General features: G+C 39.4%; 1 protein-coding gene across 9 annotated transcripts in view; it reads right to left on the bottom strand.

The window, feature by feature from the left end:
- Positions 1-24,301, bottom strand: part of LOC128702226 (protein tramtrack, beta isoform) — a 96,634-nt gene that overhangs the window by 37,568 nt on the left and 34,765 nt on the right. For all 9 annotated transcript variants that reach the window (XR_011394349.1, XR_011394350.1, XM_070102886.1 and 6 more), the window contains exon 7: positions 23,791-23,887. Coding sequence is in view for 7 of the 9 variants with exons in the window: in XM_070102886.1 (XP_069958987.1) it covers positions 23,791-23,887 (97 nt within the window). In the remaining 2 variants the exon portion in view is untranslated. The remainder of the gene's footprint in view (positions 1-23,790; positions 23,888-24,301) is intronic.

Below are 24,301 nucleotides of genomic sequence, written 5' to 3'. Positions count from 1 at the left end.
TGTGGAGACAAAGAACTTTGTCCTTGGAGGCAAAGAGGGGAATGTATGAGAGTATAGTTTTACCAACGCTCTTATATGGGTGTGAAGAGTGGGTGATGAATGTTGCAGCGAGGAGAAGGCTGGAGGCAGTGGAGATGTCATGTCTGAGGGCAATGTGTGGTGTGAATATAATGCAGAGAATTCGTAGTTTGGAAGTTAGGAGGAGGTGCGGGATTACCAAAACTGTTGTCCAGAGGGCTGAGGAAGGGTTGTTGAGGTGGTTCGGACATGTAGAGAGAATGGAGCGAAACAGAATGACTTCAAGAGTGTATCAGTCTGTAGTGGAAGGAAGGCGGGGTAGGGGTCGGCCTAGGAAGGGTTGGAGGGAGGGGGTAAAGGAAGTTTTGTGTGCGAGGGGCTTGGACTTCCAGCAGGCATGCGTGAGCGTGTTTGATAGGAGTGAATGGAGACAAATGGTTTTTAATACTTGACGTGCTGTTGGAGTGTGAGCAAAGTAACATTTATGAAGGGATTCAGGGAAACCGGCAGGCCGGACTTGAGTCCTGGAGATGGGAAGTACAGTGCCTGCACTCTGAAGGAGGGGTGTTAATGTTGCAGTTTAAAAACTGTAGTGTAAAGCACCCTTCTGGCAAGACAGTGATGGAGTGAATGATGGTGAAAGTTTTTCTTTTTCGGGCCACCCTGCCTTGGTGGGAATCGGCCGGTGTGATAATAAAAAAAAAAAAATCACCTTACTCTTTTCTATGTTCACTTTCAACTTTCTACCTTTACACACATTCTCAAACTCATCCACTAACCTTTACAATTTTTCTTTAGAATCTCCCATAAGCATAGTATCATCAGCAAAAAGTAACTGTGTCAATTCCCATTTTGAATTTGATTCCCCATAATTTAATCCCACCCCTCTCCCGAACACCCTAGCATTTACTTCTTTTACAACCCCATCTATTTTATTATTTTTTATTATCACACTGGCCGATTCCCACCAAGGCAGGGTGGCCCGAAAAAGAAAAACTTTCACCATCATTCCCTCCATCACTGTCTTGCCAGAAGGGTGCTTTACACTACAGTTTTTAAACTGCAACATTAACACCCCTCCTTCAGAGTGCAGGCACTGTACTTCCCATCTCCAGGACTCAAGTCCGGCCTGCCGGTTTCCCTGAATCCCTTCATAAATGTTACTTTGCTCACACTCCAACAGCACGTCAAGTATTAAAAACCATTTGTCTCCATTCACTCCTATCAAACACGCTCACGCATGCCTGCTGGAAGTCCAAGCCCCTCGCACACAAAACCTCCTTTACCCCCTCCCTCCAACCCTTCCTAGGCCGACCCCTACCCCGCCTTCCTTCCACTACAGACTGATACACTCTTGAAGTCATTCTGTTTCGCTCCATTCTCTCTACATGTCCGAACCACCTCAACAACCCTTCCTCAGCCCTCTGGACAACAGTTTTGGTAATCCCGCACCTCCTCCTAACTTCCAAACTACGAATTCTCTGCACTATATTCACACCACACATTGCCCTCAGACATGACATCTCCACTGCCTCCAGCCTTTTCCTCGCTGCAACAGTCATCACCCACGCTTCACACCCATATAAGAGCGTTGGTAAAACTATACTCTCATACATAACCCTCTTTGCCTCCAAGGACAAAGTTCTTTGTCTCCACAGACTCCTAAGTGCACCACTCACTCTTTTTCCCTCATCAATTCTATGATTCACCTCATCTTTCACAGACCCATCCGCTGACACGTCCACTCCCAAATATCTGAATACGTTCACCTCCTCCATACTCTCTCCCTCCAATCTGATATTCAATCTTTCATCACCTAATCTTTTTGTTATCCTCATAACCTTACTCATTCCTGTATTCACCTTTAATTTTCTTCTTTTGCACACCCTACCAAATTCATCCACCAATCTCTGCAACTTCTCTTCAGAATCTCCCAAGAGCACAGTGTCATCAGCAAAGAGCAGCTGTGACAACTCCCACTTTGTGTGTGATTCTTTATCTTTTAACTCCACGCCTCTTCCCAAGACCCTCGCATTTACTTCTCTTACAACCCCATCTATAAATATATTAAACAACCACGGTGACATCACACATCCTTGTCTAAGGCCTACTTTTACTGGGAAAAAATTTCCCTCTTTCCTACATACTCTAACTTGAGCCTCACTATCCTCGTAAAAACTCTTCACTGCTTTCAGTAACCTACCTCCTACACCATACACTTGCAACATCTGCCACATTGCCCCCCTATCCACCCTGTCATACGCCTTTTCCAAATCCATAAATGCCACAAAGACCTCTTTAGCCTTATCTAAATACTGTTCACTTATATGTTTCACTGTAAACACCTGGTCCACACACCCCCTACCTTTCCTAAAGCCTCCTTGTTCATCTGCTATCCTATTCTCCATCTTACTCTTAATTCTTTCAATTATAACTCTACCATACACTTTACCAGGTACACTCAACAGACTTATCCCCCTATAATTTTTGCACTCTCTTTTATCCCCTTTGCCTTTATACAAAGGAACTATGCATGCTCTCTGCCAATCCCTAGGTACCTTACCCTCTTCCATACATTTATTAAATAATTGCACCAACCACTCCAAAACTATATCCCCACCTGCTTTTAACATTTCTATCTTTATCCCATCAATCCCGGCTGCCTTACCCCCTTTCATTTTACCTACTGCCTCACGAACTTCCCCCACACTCACAACTGGCTCTTCCTCACTCCTACAAGATGTTATTCCTCCTTGCCCTATACACGAAATCACAGCTTCCCTATCTTCATCAACATTTAACAATTCCTCAAAATATTCCCTCCATCTTCCCAATACCTCTAACTCTCCATTTAATAACTCTCCTCTCCTATTTTTAACTGACAAATCCATTTGTTCTCTAGGCTTTCTTAACTTGTTAATCTCACTCCAAAACTTTTTCTTATTTTCAACAAAATTTGTTGATAACATCTCACCCACTCTCTCATTTGCTCTCTTTTTACATTGCTTCACCACTCTCTTAACCTCTCTCTTTTTCTCCATATACTCTTCCCTCCTTGCATCACTTCTACTTTGTAAAAACTTCTCATATGCTAACTTTTTCTCCCTTACTACTCTCTTTACATCATCATTCCACCAATCGCTCCTCTTCCCTCCTGCACCCACTTTCCTGTAACCACAAACTTCTGCTGAACACTCTAACACTACATTTTTAAACCTACCCCATACCTCTTCGACCCCATTGCCTATGCTCTCATTAGCCCATCTATCCTCCAATAGCTGTTTATATCTTACCCTAACTGCCTCCTCTTTTAGTTTATAAACCTTCACCTCTCTCTTCCCTGATGCTTCTATTCTCCTTGTATCCCATCTACCTTTTACTCTCAGTGTAGCTACAACTAGAAAGTGATCTGATATATCTGTGGCCCCTCTATAAACATGTACATCCTGAAGTCTACTCAACAGTCTTTTATCTACCAATACATAATCCAACAAACTACTGTCATTTCGCCCTACATCATATCGTGTATACTTATTTATCCTCTTTTTCTTAAAATATGTATTACCTATAACTAAACCCCTTTCTATACAAAGTTCAATCAAAGGGCTCCCATTATCATTTACACCTGGCACCCCAAACTTACCTACCACACCCTCTCTAAAAGTTTCTCCTACTTTAGCATTCAGGTCCCCTACCACAATTACTCTCTCACTTGGTTCAAAGGCTCCTATACATTCACTTAACATCTCCCAAAATCTCTCTCTCTCCTCTGCATTCCTCTCTTCTCCAGGTGCATACACGCTTATTATGACCCACTTCTCGCATCCAACCTTTACTTTAATCCACATAATTCTTGAATTTACACATTCATATTCTCTTTTCTCCTTCCATAACTGATCATTTAACATTACTGCTACCCCTTCCTTTGCTCTAACTCTCTCAGATACTCCAGATTTAATCCCATTTATTTCCCCCCACTGAAACTCTCCTACCCCCTTCAGCTTTGTTTCGCTTAGGGCCAGGACATCCAACTTCTTTTCATTCATAACATCAGCAATCATCTGTTTCTTGTCATCCGCACTACATCCACGCACATTTAAGCAACCCAGTTTTATATATTATATATATATTAAACAACCATGGTGACATTACACATCCCTGTCTAAGACCTACTTTTACCGGGAAGTATTCTCCCTCTTTTCTACACACCCTAACCTGAGCCTCACTATCCTCATAAAAGCTCTTTACAGCATTTAGTAACTTACCACCTATTCCATATACTTGCAACATCTGCCACATTGCTCCTCTATCCACTGTATCATATGCAATATATATATACACACACCCCTCTGGGTTTTCTTCTATTTTCTTACTAGTTCTTCTTCTTGATTATTTCCTCTTACCTCCATGGGGAAGTGGAACAGAATTCTTCTTCTGTAAGCCATGCGTGTTGCAAGAGGCGAGTAAAATGCCGGGAGCAAGGGGCTAGTAACCCCTTCTCCTGTATATATTACTAAATGTAAAAGGAGAAACTTTCGTTTTTCCTTTTGGACCACCCCGCCTCGGTGGGATACGGCCGATGTGTTGAAAGAAAGAAAGATGTATTACTTATTACCAAATCTCTTTCTACACATAGCTCAATAATAATATGTATAATAATAATATGTATAATAATATGAATAATAATACATATAATAATAATAATCATAATGGTATAATACAATAATAATAATAATAATAATAATAATATGCATAATAATAATACATTTTTTTTTTTCAACAAGTCGGTCGTCTCCCACCGAGAAAGGGTGACCCAAAAAAGAAAGAAAATCCCCAAAAAGAAAATACTTTCATCATCATTCAACACTTTCACCACACTCACACATTATCACTGCTTTTGCAGAGGTGTTCAGAACACAACAGTTTAGAAGCATACACGTATAAAGATACACAACATATCCCTCCCAAACTGCCAATATCCCAAACCCCTCCTTTAAAGTGCAGGCATTGTACTTCCCATTTCCAGGACTCAAGTCCAACTATATGAAAATAACCGGTTTCCCTGAATCCCTTCACTAAATATTACCCTGCTCACACTCCAACAGATCGTCAGGTCCCAAGTATCATTCGTCTCCATTCACTCCTATCTAACACGCTCATGCACGCTTGCTGGAAGTCCAAGCCCCTCGCCCACAAAACCTCCTTTACCCCCTCTTTCCAACCCTATCGAGGACGACCCCTACCCCTCTTTCCTTCCCCTATAGATTTATATGCTTTCCATGTCATTCTACTTTGATCCATTCTCTCTAAATGACCAAACCACCTCAACAACCCCTCTTCTGCCCTCTGACTAATGCTTTTATTAACTCCACACCTTCTCCTAATTTCCACACTCCGAACTTTCTGCATAATATTTACACCACACATTGCCCTTAGACAGGACATCTCCACTGCCTCCAACCGTCTCCTCGCTGCTGCATTTACCACCCAAGCTTCACATCCATATAAGAGTGTTGGTACTACTATACTTTCATACATTCCCTTCTTTGCCTCCATAGATAACGCTTTTTGACTCCACATATACCTCAACGCACCACTCACCTTTTTTCCCTCATCAATTCTATGATTAACCTCATCCTTCATAAATCCATCCACCGACACGTCAACTCCCAAGTATCTGAAAACATTCACTTCTTCCATACTCCTCCCCAATTTGATATCCAATTTTTTTTTATCTAAATCATTTGATACCCTCATCACCTTACTCTTTTCTATGTTCACTTTCAACTTTCTACCTTTACACACATTCTCAAACTCATCCACTAACCTTTGCAATTTTTCTTTAGAATCTCCCATAAGCACAGTATCATCAGCAAAAAGTAACTGTGTCAATTCCCATTTTGAATTTGATTCCCCATAATTTAATCCCACCCGTCTCCCGAACACCCTAGCATTTACTTCTTTTACAACCCCATCTATAAATATATTAAACAACCATGGTGACATTACACATCCCTGTCTAAGACCTACTTTTACCGGGAAGTATTCTCCCTCTCTTCTACACACCCTAACCTGAGCCTCACTATCCTCACGAAAGCTCTTTACAGCATTTAGTAACTTACCACCTATTCCATATACTTGCAACATCTGCCACATTGCTCCTCTATCCACTCTATCATATGCCTTTTCTAAATCCATAAATGCAATAAAAACTTTCCTACCTTTATCTAAATACTGTTCACATATATGCTTCAATGTAAACACTTGATCTACACATCCCCTACCCACTCTGAAGCCTCCTTGCTCATCCGCAATTCTACATTCTGTCTTACCTCTAATTCTTTCAATTATAACTCTACCGTATACTTTTCCTGGTATACTCAGTAAACTTATTCCTCTATAATTTTTACAATCTCTTTTGTCCCCTTTCCCTTTATATAAAGGGACTATACATGCTCTCCGCCAATCCCTAGGTACCTTCCCCTCTTCCATACATTTATTAAACAAAAGTACCAACCACTCCAACACTATATCCCCCCCTGCTTTTAACATTTCTGTCATGATCCCATCAGTTCCAGCTGCTTTACCCCCTTTCATTCTACGTAATGCCTCACGTACCTCCACCACACTTACATTCTGCTCTTCTTCACTCCTAAAAGATGGTATACCTCCCTGGCCTGTGCATGAAATTACCGCCTCCCTTTCTTATATGTATTACATATTTTTTTTTTTTTTCAACAAGTCGGCCGTCTCCCACCGAGGCAGGGTGACCCAAAAAAGAAAGAAAATCCCCAAAAAGAAAATACTTTCATCATCATTCAACACTTTCACCACACTCGCACATTATCACTGTTTTTGCAGAGGTGCTCAGAATACAACAGTCTAGAAGCATACACATATAAAGATACACAACATATCCCTCCAAACTGCCAATATCCCAAACCCCTCCTTTAAAGTGCAGGCATTGTACTTCCCATTTCCAGGACTCAAGTCCGACTATATGAAAATAACCGGTTTCCCTGAATCCCTTCACTAAATATTACCCTGCTCACACTCCAGCAGATCGTCAGGTCCCAAGTACCATTCGTCTCCATTCACTCCTATCTAACACGCTCACGCACGCTTGCTGGAAGTCCAAGCCCCTTACCCACAAAAACTCCTTTACCCCCTCTCTCCAACCCTTTCGAGGACGACCCCTACCCCGCATTCCTTCCCCTATAGATTTATATGCTTTCCATGTCATTCTACTTTGATCCATTCTCTCTAAATGACCAAACCACCTCAACAACCCCTCTTCTGCCCTCTGACTAATACTTTTATTAACTCCACACCTTCTCCTAATTTCCACACTCCGAATTTTCTGCATAATATTTACACCACACATTGCCCTTAAACAGGACATCTCCACTGCCTCCAACCGTCTCCTCGCTGCTGCATTTACCACCCAAGCTTCACACCAATATAAGAGTGTTGGTACTACTATACTTTCATACATTCCCTTCTTTGCCTCCATAGATAACGTTTTTTGACTCCACATATACCTCAACGCACCACTCACCTTTTTTCCCTCATCAATTCTATGATTAACCTCATCCTTCATAAATCCATCCGCCGACACGTCAACTCCCAAGTATCTGAAAACATTCACTTCTTCCATACTCCTCCTCCCCAATTTGATATCCAATTTTTCTTTATCTAAATCATTTGACACCCTCATCACCTTACTCTTTTCTATGTTCACTTTCAACTTTCTACCTTTACACACATTCCCAAACTCATCCACTAACCTTTGGAATTTTTCTTTAGAATCTCCCATAAGCACAGTATCATCAGCAAAAAGTAACTGTGTCAATTCCCATTTTGAATTTGATTCCCCATAATTTAATCCCACCCCTCTCCCAAACACCCTAGCATTTACTTCCTTTACAACCCCATCTATAAATATATTAAACAACCATGGTGACATTACACATCCCTGTCTAAGACCTACTTTTACCGGGAAGTAGTTTCCCTCTCTTCTACACACCCTAACCTGAGCCTCACTATCCTCATAAAAACTCTTTACAGCATTTAATAACTTACCACCTATTCCATATACTTGCAACATCTGCCACATTGCTCCTCTATCCACTCTATCATATGCCTTTTCTAAATCCATAAATGCAATAAAAACTTCCCTATCTTTATCTAAATACTGTTCACATATATGCTTCAATGTAAACACCTGATCTACACATCCCCTACCCACTCTGAAACCTCCTTGCTCATCCGCAATCCTACATTCTGTCTTACCTCTAATTCTTTCAATTATAACCCTACCGTACACTTTTCCTGGTATACTCAGTAAGCTTATTCCTCTATAATTTTTAGTCTCTTTTGTCCCCTTTCCCTTTATATAAAGGGACTATACATGCTCTCTGCCAATCTCTAGGTACCTTCCCCTCTTTCATACATTTATTAAACAAAAGTACCAACCACTCCAACACTATATCCCCCCCTGCTTTTAACATTTCTGTCATGATCCCATCAGTTCCAGCTGCTTTACCCCCTTTCATTTTACGTAATGCCTCACGTACCTCCCCCACACTTACATTCTGCTCTTCTTCACTTCTAAAAGATGGTATACCTCCCTGACCAGTGCATGAAATTACTGCCTCTGTTTCTTCCTTAACATTTAAAAGTTCCTCAAAATATTCTCGCCATTTACCCAATACCTCCATCTCCCCATCTACTAACTCCCCTACTCTGTTTTTATTAACTGACAAATCCATATTTTCCCTAGGCTTTCTTAACTTGTTTAACTCACTCCAAAATTTTTTCTTATTTTCATTAAAATTTCTTGACAGTGCCTCTCCCACTCTATCATCTGCTCTCCTTTTGCACTCTCTCACCACTCTCTTTACCTTTCTTTTACTCTCCATATACTCTGCTCTTCTTATAACACTTCTGCTTTGTAAAAACCTCTCATAAGCTACCTTTTTCTCTTTTATCACACCCTTTACTTCATCATTCCACCAATCACTCCTCTTTCCTCCTGCCCCCACCCTCCTATAACCACAAACTTCTGCCCCACATTCTAATACTGCATTTTTAAAACTATTCCAACCCTCTTCAACCCCCCCACTACTCATCTTTGCACTAGCCCACCTTTCTGCCAATAGTCGCTTATTGTGCGTGCGGCGCGGGATGACCAGAGGTTTGGTAAGATGGGGAAGGAAGAAGGATGGGTAAGGATGGAAATATTGGAAGAGGGTTGGAGGGGGGGGAGAGGTAGGATATAAAAGGTAAGTGGCCCAACCACTTTGGTGTAATTTAAAAAGTGTATTTGAATTGATAAGATTATTTTTTAAGAGGTAGGTAGTAGGTTGGTAGACAGCAACCACCCAAGGAGGTACTACCGTCCTGCCAAGTGAGTGTAAAACGTAAGCCTGTAATTGTTTTACATGATGGTAGGATTGCTGGTGTCTTTTGTCTGTCTCATAAATATGCAAGATACAGGTACGTCTTGCTACTTCTACTTACACTTAGGTCACACTACACATACATGTACACGTTTATTTATACACACTCATCTGAGTTTTCTTTGATTTTATCTTAATAGTTCTTGGTCTTATTACTTTTCCTTTTATATCCATGGGGAAGTGGAATAAGAATCTTTCCTCCGTAAGCCATGTGTGTTGTAAAAGTCAACTAAAATGCCGGGAACAATGGGCTAGTAACCCCTTTTCCTGTAAAGATTACTAAAAAGAATAAGAAGAAGAAAATTGTCAAAGTGGGAAGTCTGAATGTGCGTGGATGTTGTGCAAATGATAAGAAAGAGATGATTGTGGATGTTATGAATGAGAAGAAACTCGATGTCCTGGCTTTAAGTGAAACAAAGCTGAAGGGGGTGGGAGAGTTTCAATGGAGAGGAATAAATGGGATTAGGTCAGGGGTTTCAAATAGAGTTAGAGCTAAAGAAGGAGTAGCAATAATGTTGAAGGATAAGCTATGGCAGGAAAAGAGGGACTACAAATGTATAAATTCAAGGATTATGTGGAGTAAAATAAAGATTGGATGTGAAAAGTGGGTTATAGTAAGCGTGTATGCACCTGGAGAAGAGAGAAGTGTAGAGGAGAGAGAGAGATTCTGGGAAATGTTGAGTGAATGCGTGGGGAGTTTTGAATCAAGTGTGAGAGTAATGGTGGTTGGGGATTTCAATGCTAAAGTGGGTAAAAATGTTATGGAGGGAGTAGTAGGTAATTTTGGGGTGCCAGGGGTAAATGTAAATGGGGAGCCTTTAATTGAGCTATGTGTAGAAAGAAATTTGGTAATAAGTAATACATATTTTATGAAAAAGAGGATAAATAAATATACAAGGTATGATGTAGCACGTAATGAAAGTAGTTTGTTAGATTATGTATTGGTGGATAAAAGGTTGATGGGTAGGCTCCAGGATGTACATGTTTATAGAGGGGCAACTGATATATCGTATCATTATTTAGTTGTAGCTACAGTTAGAGTAAGAGGTAGATGGGAAAAGAGGAAGGTGGCAACAACAAGTAAGAGGGAGGTGAAAGTGTATAAACTAAGGGAGGAGGAAGTTCGGGCGAGATATAAGCGACTATTGGCAGAAAGGTGGGCTAGTGCAAAGATGAGTAGTGGGGGGGTTGAAGAGGGTTGGAATAGTTTTAAAAATGCAGTATTAGAATGTGGGGCAGAAGTTTGTGGTTATAGGAGGGTGGGGGCAGGAGGAAAGAGGAGTGATTGGTGGAATGATGAAGTAAAGGGTGTGATAAAAGAGAAAAAGGTAGCTTACGAGAGGTTTTTACAAAGCAGAAGTGTTATAAGAAGAGCAGAGTATATGGAGAGTAAAAGAAAGGTGAAGAGAGTGGTGAGAGAATGCAAAAGGAGAGCAGATGAAAGAGTGGGAGAGGCACTGTCAAGAAATTTTAATGAAAATAAGAAAAAATTTTGGAGTGAGTTAAACAAGTTAAGAAAGCCTAGGGAAAGTATGGATTTGTCAGTTAAAAACAGAGTAGGGGAGTTAGTAGATGGGGAGAGGGAGGTATTAGGTAGATGGCGAGAATATTTTGAGGAACTTTTAAATGTTAAGGAAGAAAGGGAGGCGGTAATTTCATGCACTGGCCAGGGAGGTATACCATCTTTTAGGAGTGAAGAAGAGCAGACTGTAAGTGTGGTGGAGGTACGTGAGGCATTACGTAGAATGAAAGGGGGTAAAGCAGCTGGAACTGATGGGATCATGACAGAAATGTTAAAAGCAGGGGGGGATATAGTGTTGGAGTGGTTGGTACTTTTGTTTAATAAATGTATGAAAGAGGGGAAGGTACCTAGGGATTGGCGGAGAGCATGTATAGTCCCTTTATATAAAGGGAAAGGGGACAAAAGAGATTGTAAAAATTATAGAGGAATAAGTTTACTGAGTATACCAGGAAAAGTATACGGTAGGGTTATAATTGAAAGAATTAGAGGTAAGACAGAATGTAGAATTGCGGACGAACAAGGAGGTTTCAGAGTGGGTAGGGGATGTGTAGATCAAGTGTTTACATTGAAGCATATATGTGAACAGTATTTAGATAAAGGTAGGGAAGTTTTTATTGCATTTATGGATTTAGAAAAGGCATATGATAGAGTGGATAGAGGAGCAATGTGGCAGATGTTGCAAGTTTATGGAATAGGTGGTAAGTTACTAAATGCTGTAAAGAGCTTTTATGAGGATAGTGAGGCTCAGGTTAGGGTGTGTAGAAGAGAGGGAGAATACTTCCCGGTAAAAGTAGGTCTTAGACAGGGATGTGTAATGTCACCATGGTTGTTTAATATATTTATAGATGGGGTTGTAAAAGAAGTAAATGCTAGGGTGTTCGGGAGACGGGTGGGATTAAATTATGGGGAATCAAATTCAAAATGGGAATTGACACAGTTACTTTTTGCTGATGATACTGTGCTTATGGGAGATTCTAAAGAAAAATTGCAAAGGTTAGTGGATGAGTTTGAGAATGTGTGTAAAGGTAGAAAGTTGAAAGTGAACATAGAAAAGAGTAAGGTGATGAGGGTATCAAATGATTTAGATAAAGAAAAATTGGATATCAAATTGGGGAGGAGGAGTATGGAAGAAGTGAATGTTTTCAGATACTTGGGAGTTGACGTGTCAGCGGATGGATTTATGAAGGATGAGGTGAATCATAGAATTGATGAGGGAAAAAAGGTGAGTGGTGCGTTGAGGTATATGTGGAGTCAAAAAACGTTATCTATGGAGGCAAAGAAGGGAATGTATGAAAGTATAGTAGTACCAACACTCTTATATGGATGTGAAGCTTGGGTGGTAAATGCAGCAGCGAGGAGACGGTTGGAGGCAGTGGAGATGTCCTGTCTAAGGGCAATGTGTGGTGTAAATATTATGCAGAAAATTCGGAGTGTGGAAATTAGGAGAAGGTGTGGAGTTAATAAAAGCATTAGTCAGAGGGCAGAAGAGGGGTTGTTGAGGTGGTTTGGTCATTTAGAGAGAATGGATCAAAGTAGAATGACATGGAAAGCATATAAATCTATAGGGGAAGGAAAGAGGGGTAGGGGTCGTCCTCGAAAGGGTTGGAAAGAGGGGGTAAAGGAGGTTTTGTGGGTGAGGGGCTTGGACTTCCAGCAAGCGTGCATGAGCGTGTTAGATAGGAGTGAATGGAGACGAATGATACTTGGGACCTGACGATCTGTTGGAGTGTGAGCAGGGTAATATTTAGTGAAGGGATTCAGGGAAACCGGTTATTTTCATATAGTTGGACTTGAGTCCTGGAAATGGGAAGTACAATGCCTGCACTTTAAAGGAGGGGTTTGGGATATTGGCAGTTTGGAGGGATATGTTGTGTATCTCTATACGTATATGCTTCTAAACTGTTATATTCTGAGCACCTCTGCAAAAGCAGTGATAATGTGTGAGTGTGGTGAAAGTGTTGAATGATGAAAGTATTTTCTTTTTGGGGATTTTCTTTCTTTTTTGTGGGTCACCCTGCCTCGGTGGGAGACGACCGACTTGTTGAAAAAAAAAAAAAAAAAAAAAAAAAAAAAAAAAAAAAAAAAAAAAAAAAAAAAAAAAAAATAATACTAACCCATCAGAGTCACATAAATATAATAGGTATATAAGTACATGACTCTGAATTGGTTGTAGTTATACAAGTTGCAATTGCTTTTTTTTTTTTTTTTTTTTTTTTTTTTCGTGATTGCACAACGGATATTTATACGACAGGAAAGGCAATATTTTCTGGCCAGTTTATGAGCTCGTGACAATAGCTTCTTAATGGTGGTGTCCAACAATAGTCAATAGCATAATTTTACATTAGAAAGTTATTTAAGATGTCTCCCTAATTGGGGGCGATGATTTTTTCAGTATACATAAAAGGGTTCTGGTAGTATCCAATCTTCTTCGTCAGGTAAGTTGCTCAAAATCATGGGTCGAGGGTAATCATCTTTATGAATAAAACGACGAACCCTCTGTGGGAGAGTCATTCTTTGAGTCCTGTGAGGCGGAGTATTGATGGTGTAATCGGTGGTATTTATCACTTGTATAGGATGTTCTCTATCTGGCATGTATAGTTCTTGCATTGTATAAAGTTGTTTCTTTTTTAGGGTGTCAAGGCGTACATTTATGGCAGTGATATCTTGTTGTGTGTGTAAATCTGCCATTTTAACTCTGTCTCTCCTCCTGGTATTGGTAATAAATCGAAGAGCTCTATTCTGGACCCTTTGTAACCGTAGCATGTTGGTCTTTGTTGTTAATGACATTGGGACACAAGGGTATTCAAGTATAGGTCTTATCATCATTTTATACAGATGTTTTTTGACATGTTGAGGGGCTTGATTGAATCGAAAGAGTCTGCTAAGACCGGCTTTGGCTGTGTTGATCTTTTTAGTTACATGAGATGTTGAGTGGAGCAGTCTGTCTATTTCATATCCCAAGATCTTGTTAGGGTTTCTAATGGCTACAGGTGTACCTCTGATGGAGATACCCCCTTTATCTTCAATGGTTGATGCAAAACATCCTATCGTGCTAACAAGGACCTTGTCAGGATTAGTCGTAATTCTCCATTTCTTCTCCCAATTAGATGTTCGACGAAGTTCAATATTCATTTTTTCTATGACTCTCTCATACTTGTATTTTCCTGTTACTGGAGTTGATGAGACGACATGAATAACATCATCTGCAAACTGTGTCACAATTGTGTCATTAAACTCTGGTTGAGGAAGGTCATTCACATAAATGTTAAACAGAAGTGGACTGAGACAAGAACCTTGTGGGACACCAGCCGTCGGTATAAAAGGTTCTGTCGACTTCCCATGAAAGGTGGGAATGATTTTTCTTTGAGTTAAGAAATTATAAATTACTCTGAGAAAAGTCCAGTTATGGTCTGGTAGGTCAATGAGTTTGTATATAAGGCCATCATGCCATAAGCTATCAAAAGCTTTATGAACATCTCTGGTGGCAATTAAGGCAAGATTGCCCTGCTGTTTTAGACTTGCTACAGTGTCAAAAATAACATTTATTGCATGATTGGTACCTCTATGTGTTCTAAAGCCAAATTGTTTTTCAGTAAACAAGTGATTAAACTCCATATAGTAATTCAATCTGTTGGAAATGACTTTCTCAAGAACTTTTCCAGTGACTTCAAGTAAAGATATAGGTCTATAGTTCCCAGGTTGGTGGATGTCTTTATTGGGCTTAGCAAGAAAGATCATTCTAGCAGTCTTAAAAACAACTGGAAAATGTCCTGAGGCCAAGATGGCATTAAAGATATTTACCAAGGACTGTTTGCAATTTCTAGGTAGGTACTTTATTTGTTTCATTGTTATTTCAGAGAGGCCAGGGGCTCTATTTCTCATTCTTCCAATAACCTGACTTATCTCTAGTAATGTAATAGGTCTAGTAAGCGGGTGGGTATCTTCAAGAGTTGAAGTATCGATGGTAGGTAGTGGTTGTAGATCATCCAAGTTTTCATCTCTCCATTCATTTACTAACTGATAATGATTATTATTAAATTGACGACTGTTATTGTGAGAGAGAATTTTCTCCCATACATCACCCATCAAATTAGCCTGGTCCTGTGGATCGTCAAGTTTAATTTCAACATCTTCATCATCCTCATCAGTGAAGGTATGAACTAGGTAGTTAGGAGCCTTGTGCTTTGCCCCTAAAAGTTGTCGGATCTTACTCCAAAATTTTGCTGGTTCACGTTTATATTGATTAGCTTGAAGAACTAGAAATTTCCATATGTCTCGTTTGTGTTGACTAATCATGTTAATTAATTCGTGCCTTAATCGGTGCAGTGTAGCTGCTGGTGGTTGTCGCGTTTGAAGATGCCTTCGACATTCTGCTTGATAATTTCTTAAAGTGTCTCTAATTTCTCTAGTAGGTTTATATTGTTGGTATATCTTCGTGGAAGCTAATTGGCAATTTGCATTGGTAGCTTCAATTATTCGATTGTGCAGGGACCTGATTGCATCATCAATTGCACTGGAAGGTAGATTTTCCAAAGACACAATTTCATCTTCACCCAGATATGCCCTGAAGGGGTCAAATCCTAGGGTGTTAAGATTGGGTTTAGGAGTTACAGGTATTCTAAATGGAGAAGTTTGTAGTTGTATTATAACAGGGATATGGTCAGATCCTACATTTCCACCAGGAGATATACGACAGTGAAAGATGTCACAGTCTCTGTTTGTCAGTACTATATCTGGTGTTCCTGGATGAGGTCCAATGTACGATTTGAAGAATGGGCCTTGAAATGACAAGTTTCTAGCTGTCATGATATTAAAGAGTTGTTTTCCTTTTAAGTCACCCAGTGGAATACCAGCTCCACAGTTAAAGAGGGCAGGGTGATGAGCATTAAAATCTCCAGCTAGAATTGTTGGAATATTTCTGCTTAAAATCCTATGTAGAGGGATTGACTCTATATATGGCTGTCTCGGGGGAAAATATCCAGTTCCTATTACTAGTTGTCCATGCGACGTTGTTAGTTCTATTGCAAGAATGTTGTCTTCATCCACATGAATATTTTTAAATGTATATCCTAATTTAACCAAGATGGCTACACCACTAAACGGTCCTCTCGATTTCTCAACAGTACAGTATCCACGTAATTTAATATGTTGATCAACTCTTGCAGCTGTCTCGTTCAAAAGTATAACATCGGGATTATAGTTATGTAGTTCAACCTCAAGAAGGTAACGGTTATTAAAGAAATGTTTAACATTAAGTTGGAAGATTGTAATCCCCATTATTTCTTATTCTTCGATCGTACACTGCGTTCTGAACGCCTACAAGTAATGTCATGTGTTGTATCTACACTATTCCTGCTGGACTCGTCAAGGGGAGGAGAGAACTTTTGCGTGGATGCTTGTGTATTAAAAATGCCATCATAGTCGCTTATATCTCACCCGAACTTCCTCCTCCCTTAGTTTATACACTTTCACCTCCCTCTTACTTGTTGTTGCCACCTTCCTCTTTTCCCATCTACCTCTTACTCTAACTGTAGCTACAACTAAATAATGATCCGATATATCAGTTGCCCCTCTATAAACATGTACATCCTGGAGCCTACCCATCAACCTTTTATCCACCAATACATAATCTAATAAACTACTTTCATTACGTGCTACATCATACCTTGTATATTTATTTATCCTCTTTTTCATAAAAATATGTATTACTTATTACCAAATTTCTTTCTACACATAGCTCAATTAAAGGCTCCCCATTTACATTTACCCCTGGCACCCCAAATTTACCTACTACTCCTTCCATAACATTTTTACCCACTTTAGCATTGAAATCCCCAACCACCATTACTCTCACACTTGATTCAAAACTCCCCATGCATTCACTCAACATTTCCCAAAATCTCTCTCTCTCCTCTACACTTCTCTCTTCTCCAGGTGCATACACGCTTATTATAACCCACTTTTCACATCCAATCTTTATTTTACTCCACATAATCCTTGAATTAATACATTTATAGTCCCTCTTTTCCTGCCATAGCTTATCCTTCAACATTATTGCTACTCCTTCTTTAGCTCTAACTCTATTTGAAACCCCTGACCTAATCCCATTTATTCCTCTCCACTGAAACTCTCCCACCCCCTTCAGCTTTGTATTACATATATAATACTAATAATTCTAGGTAGTAGGTTGGTAGACAGCAACCGCCCAGGGAGGTACTACCGTCCTGCCAAGTGAGTGTAAAACGAAAGCCTGTAATTGTTTTACATGATGGTATGATTGCTGGTGTCCTTTTTTCTGTCTCATAAACATGCAAGATTTCAGGTACGTCTTGCTACTTCTTCTTGCACTTAGGTCACACTACACATACATGTACAAGCATATATATACACACACCCCTCTGGGTTTTCTGCTATTTTCTTTCTAGTTCTTGTTCTTGTTTATTTCCTCTTACCTTAATGGGGAAGTGGAACAGAATTCTTCCTCCTTAAGCCATGCGTGTCGTAAGAGGCAACTAAAATGCTGGGAGTAAGGGGCTAGTAACCCCTTCTCCTGTATAAATTACTAAATTTTAAAAAGAGAAACTTTTTTTTTTCTTTTTGGGCCACCCTGCCTCGGTGGGATACGGCCGGTTTGTTGAAAGAAGAAGAAGAATACTAATAATGTACTACATATAATAATTATAATAATAGACGGCTTCAAAAGGCCGTCACTAGATGGCAGTGTTTACCACAACAAAGAGGGAGCGGTTGTGGCTGCCTCCACCTGTTACATAATGACATATTTTATTCATTCTAGAGTATATATTGTGTTTCTATGTTATTTATATTGTCTGTTATGTCATATTAGATGAACTGATACAGTGGACCCCCGCATAACGATGGCATCGCATAGCGATTTTTCCGCATAACGATTACTTTTATCGCAAAATTTTTGCCCCGCATACCGATTAAAAACCCGCATACCGATTTTCGTCCGAGACGCGTCCAATGTGCCCTCACATGTGCCGGCCGTCCCATTGTTTACCAGCCAGCCTCCGCGGTAACATCCAAGCATACACTCGGAATATTTCGTATTATTACAGTGTTTTCGGTGGTGTTTCTGGAAAATAAGTGACCATGGGCCCCAAGAAAGCTTCTAGTGCCAACCCTGTGGTAAAAAGGGTGAGAATTAGTATGGAAATTAAGAAAGATTTTGAAGGGTTTGGGGCTAACCCTGAGAAGCCTATGCCAGTTGTGGAATCCATTGTGCCTACTTCAAAGATTAAGGAAATGTGTGCAGAGTGGTTTGAACTGCAAACCTTTATAGATGAAAATCACCCTGACACAGCTGTTGCAAGCCGTGCTTGTGACTATTTCAATGACAATGTTATGGCCCATTTTAGGAAAGTCTTGAAGAAACGGGAGGTACAGAGCTCTATGGACAGATTTGTTGTGCGACAGAGGTCCAGTGACTCTGAAGCTGGTCCTAGTGGCATTAAAAGAAGAAGGGAAGTAACCCCAGAAAAGGACTTGCTACCTCAAGTCCTAATGGAAGGGGATTCCCCTTCTAAACAGTAAGAAGATAATGCTCTCCCCTCCTCCCATCCCATCAATCATCACCAGATCTTCAATAAAAGTAAGTGTCATGTAATTGTGCATGCCTTTTTCAGTTTGTGTGTATTAAAATTAACATTTCATGTGGTAAAAAAAATTTTTTTTCATACTTTTGGGCGTCTTGCACGGATTAATTTTATTTCCATTATTTCTTATGGGGAAAATTAATTCGCATAACGATTATTTCGCATAACGATGAGCCCTCTTGCACGGATTAAAATCGTTAACCGGGGGTCCACTGTATATAAAAAAGCCGTATAGATGATATTAGCGAAATTATTCATGAATTATTTTGCCCGGTCTCCAGACAAACTCTCCTCCACCGCGCATACCACTGCATGAATGGCATATTTTATTCATTCTAGAGTATATGCAGTGGACCCCCGCATAACGATGGCATCACATAGCGATTATTTCGCATACCGCTTACTTTAATCGCAAAATTTTTGCCGCGCATACCGATTAAAAACCCGCTCACCGATTTTCGTCCGAGACGCGTCCAATGTGCGCCCTCAGCCAGCCTCACATGTGCCGCCCGTGCCATTGTTTACCAGCCAGCCTCCACGGTAACATCCAAGCATACACTCGGAATATTTCGTATTATTACAGTGTTTTCGGTGCTGTTTCTGGAAAATAAGTGACCATGGGCCCCAAGAAAGCTTCTAGTGCCAACCCTACACCAATAAGGGTGAGAATTACCATTGAAATGAAGAAAGAGATCATTGATAAGTATGAAAGTGGAGTGCGTATAGCCGACCTAGTCAAGCTGTACAAGAAACCCCAATCAACCATCGCTACTATTGTGGGCACCAGAAAGACAATCAAGGAAGCTGTTCTTGCCAAAGGTTTAACTGTGTTTTCGAAACAAAGATCGCAAGTGATGGAAGATGTTGAGAGACTCTTATTGGTGTGGATAAATGAAAAACAGATAGCAGGAGATAGCGTCTCTCAAGCGATCATATGTGAAAAGGCTAGGAAGTTGCATGAGGATTTAATTAAAAAAATGCCTGCAACTAGTGATGATGTGAGTGAATTTAAGGCCAGCAAAGGTTGGTTTGAGAGATTTAAGAAGCGTAGTGGCATCCATAGTGTGATAAGGCATGGTGAGGCTGCCAGTTCGGACCACAAAGCGGCTGAAAAATATGTGCAGGAATTCAAGGAGTACATAGAAACTGAAGGACTGAAACCTGAACAAGTGTTTAATTGTGATGAAACAGGCCTGTTCTGGAAGAAAATGCCAAGCAGGACCTACATTACTCAGGAGGAAAAGGCACTCCCAGGACATAAGCCTATGAAAGACCGGCTTACTCTTCTCATGTGTGCCAATGCTACTGGTGATTGCAAAGTGAAGCCTTTATTAGTGTATCACTCTGAAACTCCCAGAGCGTTCAGGCAAAAGAATGTCCTCAAGGATAATTTGTGTGTGCTGTGGAGGGCAAACAGTAAGGCATGGATCACTAGGGAATTTTTCTATAACTGGTTACACCATGCATTTGCCCCCAATGTGAAAGATTACCTAACTGAAAAGAAATTAGAACTTAAGTGCCTCCTGGTGTTAGACAATGCCCCTGGTCATCCTACAGACGTGGCAGAGCGACATTATGGGGACATGAGCTTCATTAAGGTGAAGTTTTTGCCTCCTAATACCACTCCTCTCCTGCAGCCCATGGACCAGCAGGTTATTTCCAACTTCAAGAAACTGTACACAAAAGCTCTGTTTGAAAGGTGCTTTGTAATGACCTCAGAAACTCAACTGACTCTAAGAGAGTTTTGGAGAGATCACTTTAATATCCTCAATTGTGTAAACCTTATAGGTAAGGCTTGGGAGGAAGTGACTAAGAGGACTTTGAACTCTGCTTGGAAGAAACTGTGGCCAGAATGTGTAGATAAAAGGGATTTTGAAGGGTTTGAGGCTAACCCTGAGAGGATTATGCCAGTTGAGGAATCCATTGTGGCATTGGGAAAGTCCTTGGGGTTGGAGGTTAGTGGGGAGGATGTGGAAGAGTTGGTGGAGGAGGACAATGAAGAACTAACCACTGATGAGCTGATAGATCAACTTCAAGAGCAAGAGGCCAGACCTGGGGAAACTGGTTCAGAGGAGGGGAGAGAGAAATTGAAGAAGTTGCCTACTACAAAGATAAAGGAAATCTGTGCAAAGTGGCTTGAAGTGCAAACCTTCATGGATGAAAATCACCCTCACACAGCTATTGCAAGCCGTGTTGGCAACCTGTACACTGACAATGTTGTGAAACACTTTAGGGAAGTGATAAAGGAACGAGAGGTACAGGCCACTATGGACAGATATCTTGTGCGAAAGAAGTCCAGTGACTCTGAAGCTGGCCCTAGTGGCATTAAAAGAAGAAGGGAAGTAACCCCAGAAAGGACTTGCTACCTCAAGTCCTAATGGAAGGGGATTCCCCTTCTAAACAGTAAGAAGATAATGCTCTCCCCTCCTCCCATCCCATCAATCATCACCAGATCTTCAATAAAAGTAAGTGTCATGTAAGTGTGCATGCCTTTTTCAGTTTATGTGTATTAAAATTAACATTTCATGTGGTAAAAAAAATTTTTTTTCATACTTTTGGGTGTCTTGCACGGATTAATTTTATTTCCATTATTTCTTATGGGGAAAATTCATTCACATAACGATTATTTCGCATAACAATTACCCCTCTTGCACGGATTAAAATCGTTAACCGGGGGTCCACTGTATCATGTTTCTATATTATTCATATTGTTTATGTCATACTAGATGAACTGTGATAGATAAATAAGCCGTATAGATGATATTAGCGAAATTATTCATGAAGAATTTTGCCCGGTCTCCAGACAAACTCTCGTCCACTGCCGGCACCGCCCATGCCACTACATGAATGACATATTTTATTCATTTTAGAGTATATATCAGGTTTCTATGTTATTTATATTGTTTATTATGTCATATTAGATGGAATGAGATAGATAAATAAGCCGTAGAGCTGATATTAGCGAAATTATTTAAGTACAGAATTCCACTGGAATGGATTAATTGCATTTCAATTAATTTAAATGAGGAAAATTGACTCTGCAAATGAGCAAATCCAGTTGCGAGCAAGGTCATGGAACGGATTAAACTCGCAAGCAGAGGTTCCACTGTATTGGTAAAAGAAATACTATACACTACAGAAATTAAAATCCACAACGTAGTTGATTTTTCACTTGCAGAAGTATAAAACAAAGACAAAAAAAATCATAATTTTAATGGTGTGCTACTCAATGTTTAACACTGAATTTGGAGAAGACTTTGGCAAAATAAATGAGGGATTAAAATTATATTAAAAGAAATTAAACCACCATAAAAGTTAAAAATAACTAATCAGTGAATCCAGTTACAGGGAACCCTTAAGTTCAGCTCTGAGAAGGAGACTGTTTGAAGTGTTAACCACTCTGAGAACACACACACACACACACACACACACACACACACACACACACACACACACACACACACACACACACACACACACACACACACACACACACACACACACACTAAAAATTTAGGGAAATTTCTTTAAAGAATGAAAAAAAAAAAAAAAAAAAAATTGAATCACCAATTCCTGTTCTCCAAAAGTAAGTGTGAATTAATGCTAAGCAAGGCTAAGAGGAAAAACTGAAATTCTTTAAAAAATAAGATAGAATTTTACAAACATTCCAGGGGTCATGAGATTAACCCACATTAACACTTGTTGTTTTATTACATCTATTAGTAATGATGTGCTTTACTATGCACCAGCATGTACACATGGCTTACTGCTATTAATGTTGCTACAATTATACTTTACAATCTCTGGTAAATAATGGAAACACAAAATCTATAAACAAAGATGCAATTTCCAGCCTGCCAAAACAGGTGACGGGCAGCAATAACATCATCTTTCAACAAACTGGCCACATCCCACCATGGCAGGGTGGCCCAAAAAGAAAAACTAAAGTATTTCTTTTTAAATTTAGTAATGTATACAAGAGAAGGGGTTAAGCAACTATATCATACACACATAATTACACAAGTGATGTAGCTACCTTCTTTATCATCTAGGAAAATGCAATGATAAACATTTGATGTTATGAGTCAGCATTTCCAGCAATATAGATTGTTACATGTCTTAGCAATTAGAGGAAATATGTGCATGTCTGTGAAATCAACGAGATGTAATGGGAAGAAACAGGTAGGAAATGATGAGGGATATCAAGACTTCACAGGTGCAGGACACCTTCATTAGCACATCTGTCTAAACTACAAATTTCTAACTAATTGTTTGTTTGTTTTTAGAAAAACTGTTTTTGTAATAAATTTTTTAAGTGCCCTTCCACAACCACTGCAGCCAGAGATATTCTATTTACTTCCTTAATACAAACTGCACAGTTTAATTACGATAACATTTATATAGTGTACATGAGACTTGTGTACACTATATGCTTGTGTGCAGTAAAGCACATAATGAAAGTGACAAAATAAGTGTTAAATTGAGTTTCTCCAACAATGCTGAAAACAGATACAAGATTCTATTGTACCTTAAAGAAATATCAGTTTTTAACCCTTTGCATTGCCATCACAGATCTACATTATTAATGATAGGGTCCCTCGCTTGGATCTATGTTTTCAGAACAGCTCACACTTACCCAATTCAAACAAACTAGAAATGAATATACAAATACAAAGAAAAAAACCAAGAGGCTTTAGTTAACAAGTAACAAAGTAAGATGGAATCATCTTTTCATTCTATCTTATAAAGTATTAACTAAATCCATAATACAAAACAATAACTGAAGGCAGAAATGTTTCAGGAACTAAATACAAAGTTCCTGAGTGTTCACAGAAGATACTTTAGATAAAATGAATTTGAACTCCAAGGGCTGGTTACAGTACTAAAAATTGAAATACTCAAGAGTAAATAAACTTCTACTGGATGCTTGAAAACAAAATTATAGATAAAACAGAACCATGAATTAAAAAAAAAAAACAAATGGCGCCACCATCATCTAAAACACACATCTTTGAAAACAAACAAAAACAATTTTTAACAACAAAGCTTGATTACTGGAAACCTTTTGTTCTTAGCATAATTCATTCACAAACTTCCTAAATTTAATTTAACAATTAAACCTACCTTTTCTTTTTTTTGTTTTACTGCAAATTTTGATACTATAACTCACCAGGAGGCAATGGAGGTTGCGACCGTGGGAGAATAACAGGCTTGCGTTCTACAACTTCCCACTTCTCGCGGTTCTCATCAGAGTCACCTAAATCCACCTAATAAATGCAAAGAATTGTAAGTTCAAAGGCCCTCAACCTGTATGAGAAATCTATATAAATGAACATTTCATTACATTTCAAACAAAGCAACAAAAAAAACAGAAAAAAAAGTGTCATTCTCAAGTGTGAGTCACACTTCATAGAAACAAATATCAAATATTTATAAAGATGAATGATTCAGAGAATCATTAAGTTCATAAATTAGACACATGTGAAACACTTAGGTATCTTTAATGAGGAAACTATTTGTAAGGAAGACATGTGCTTATGGGAAATTCTAAAGAAAAGTTGCAAAGGTTAGTGGACGAGTTTGGGAATGTGTGTAAAGGTAGAAAGTTGAAAGTGAACATAGAAAACAGTAAGGTAATGAGGGTATCAAATGATTTAGATAAAGAAAAATTGAATATAAAA

This window comes from Cherax quadricarinatus, chromosome 83 (assembly GCF_038502225.1).
Source record: "Cherax quadricarinatus isolate ZL_2023a chromosome 83, ASM3850222v1, whole genome shotgun sequence".
Classification (NCBI taxonomy): Eukaryota; Metazoa; Arthropoda; class Malacostraca; order Decapoda; family Parastacidae; genus Cherax; species Cherax quadricarinatus.
Note: the sequence above shows the minus strand (reverse complement) of the source record. Positions and strands in the feature narration are given on the sequence as shown.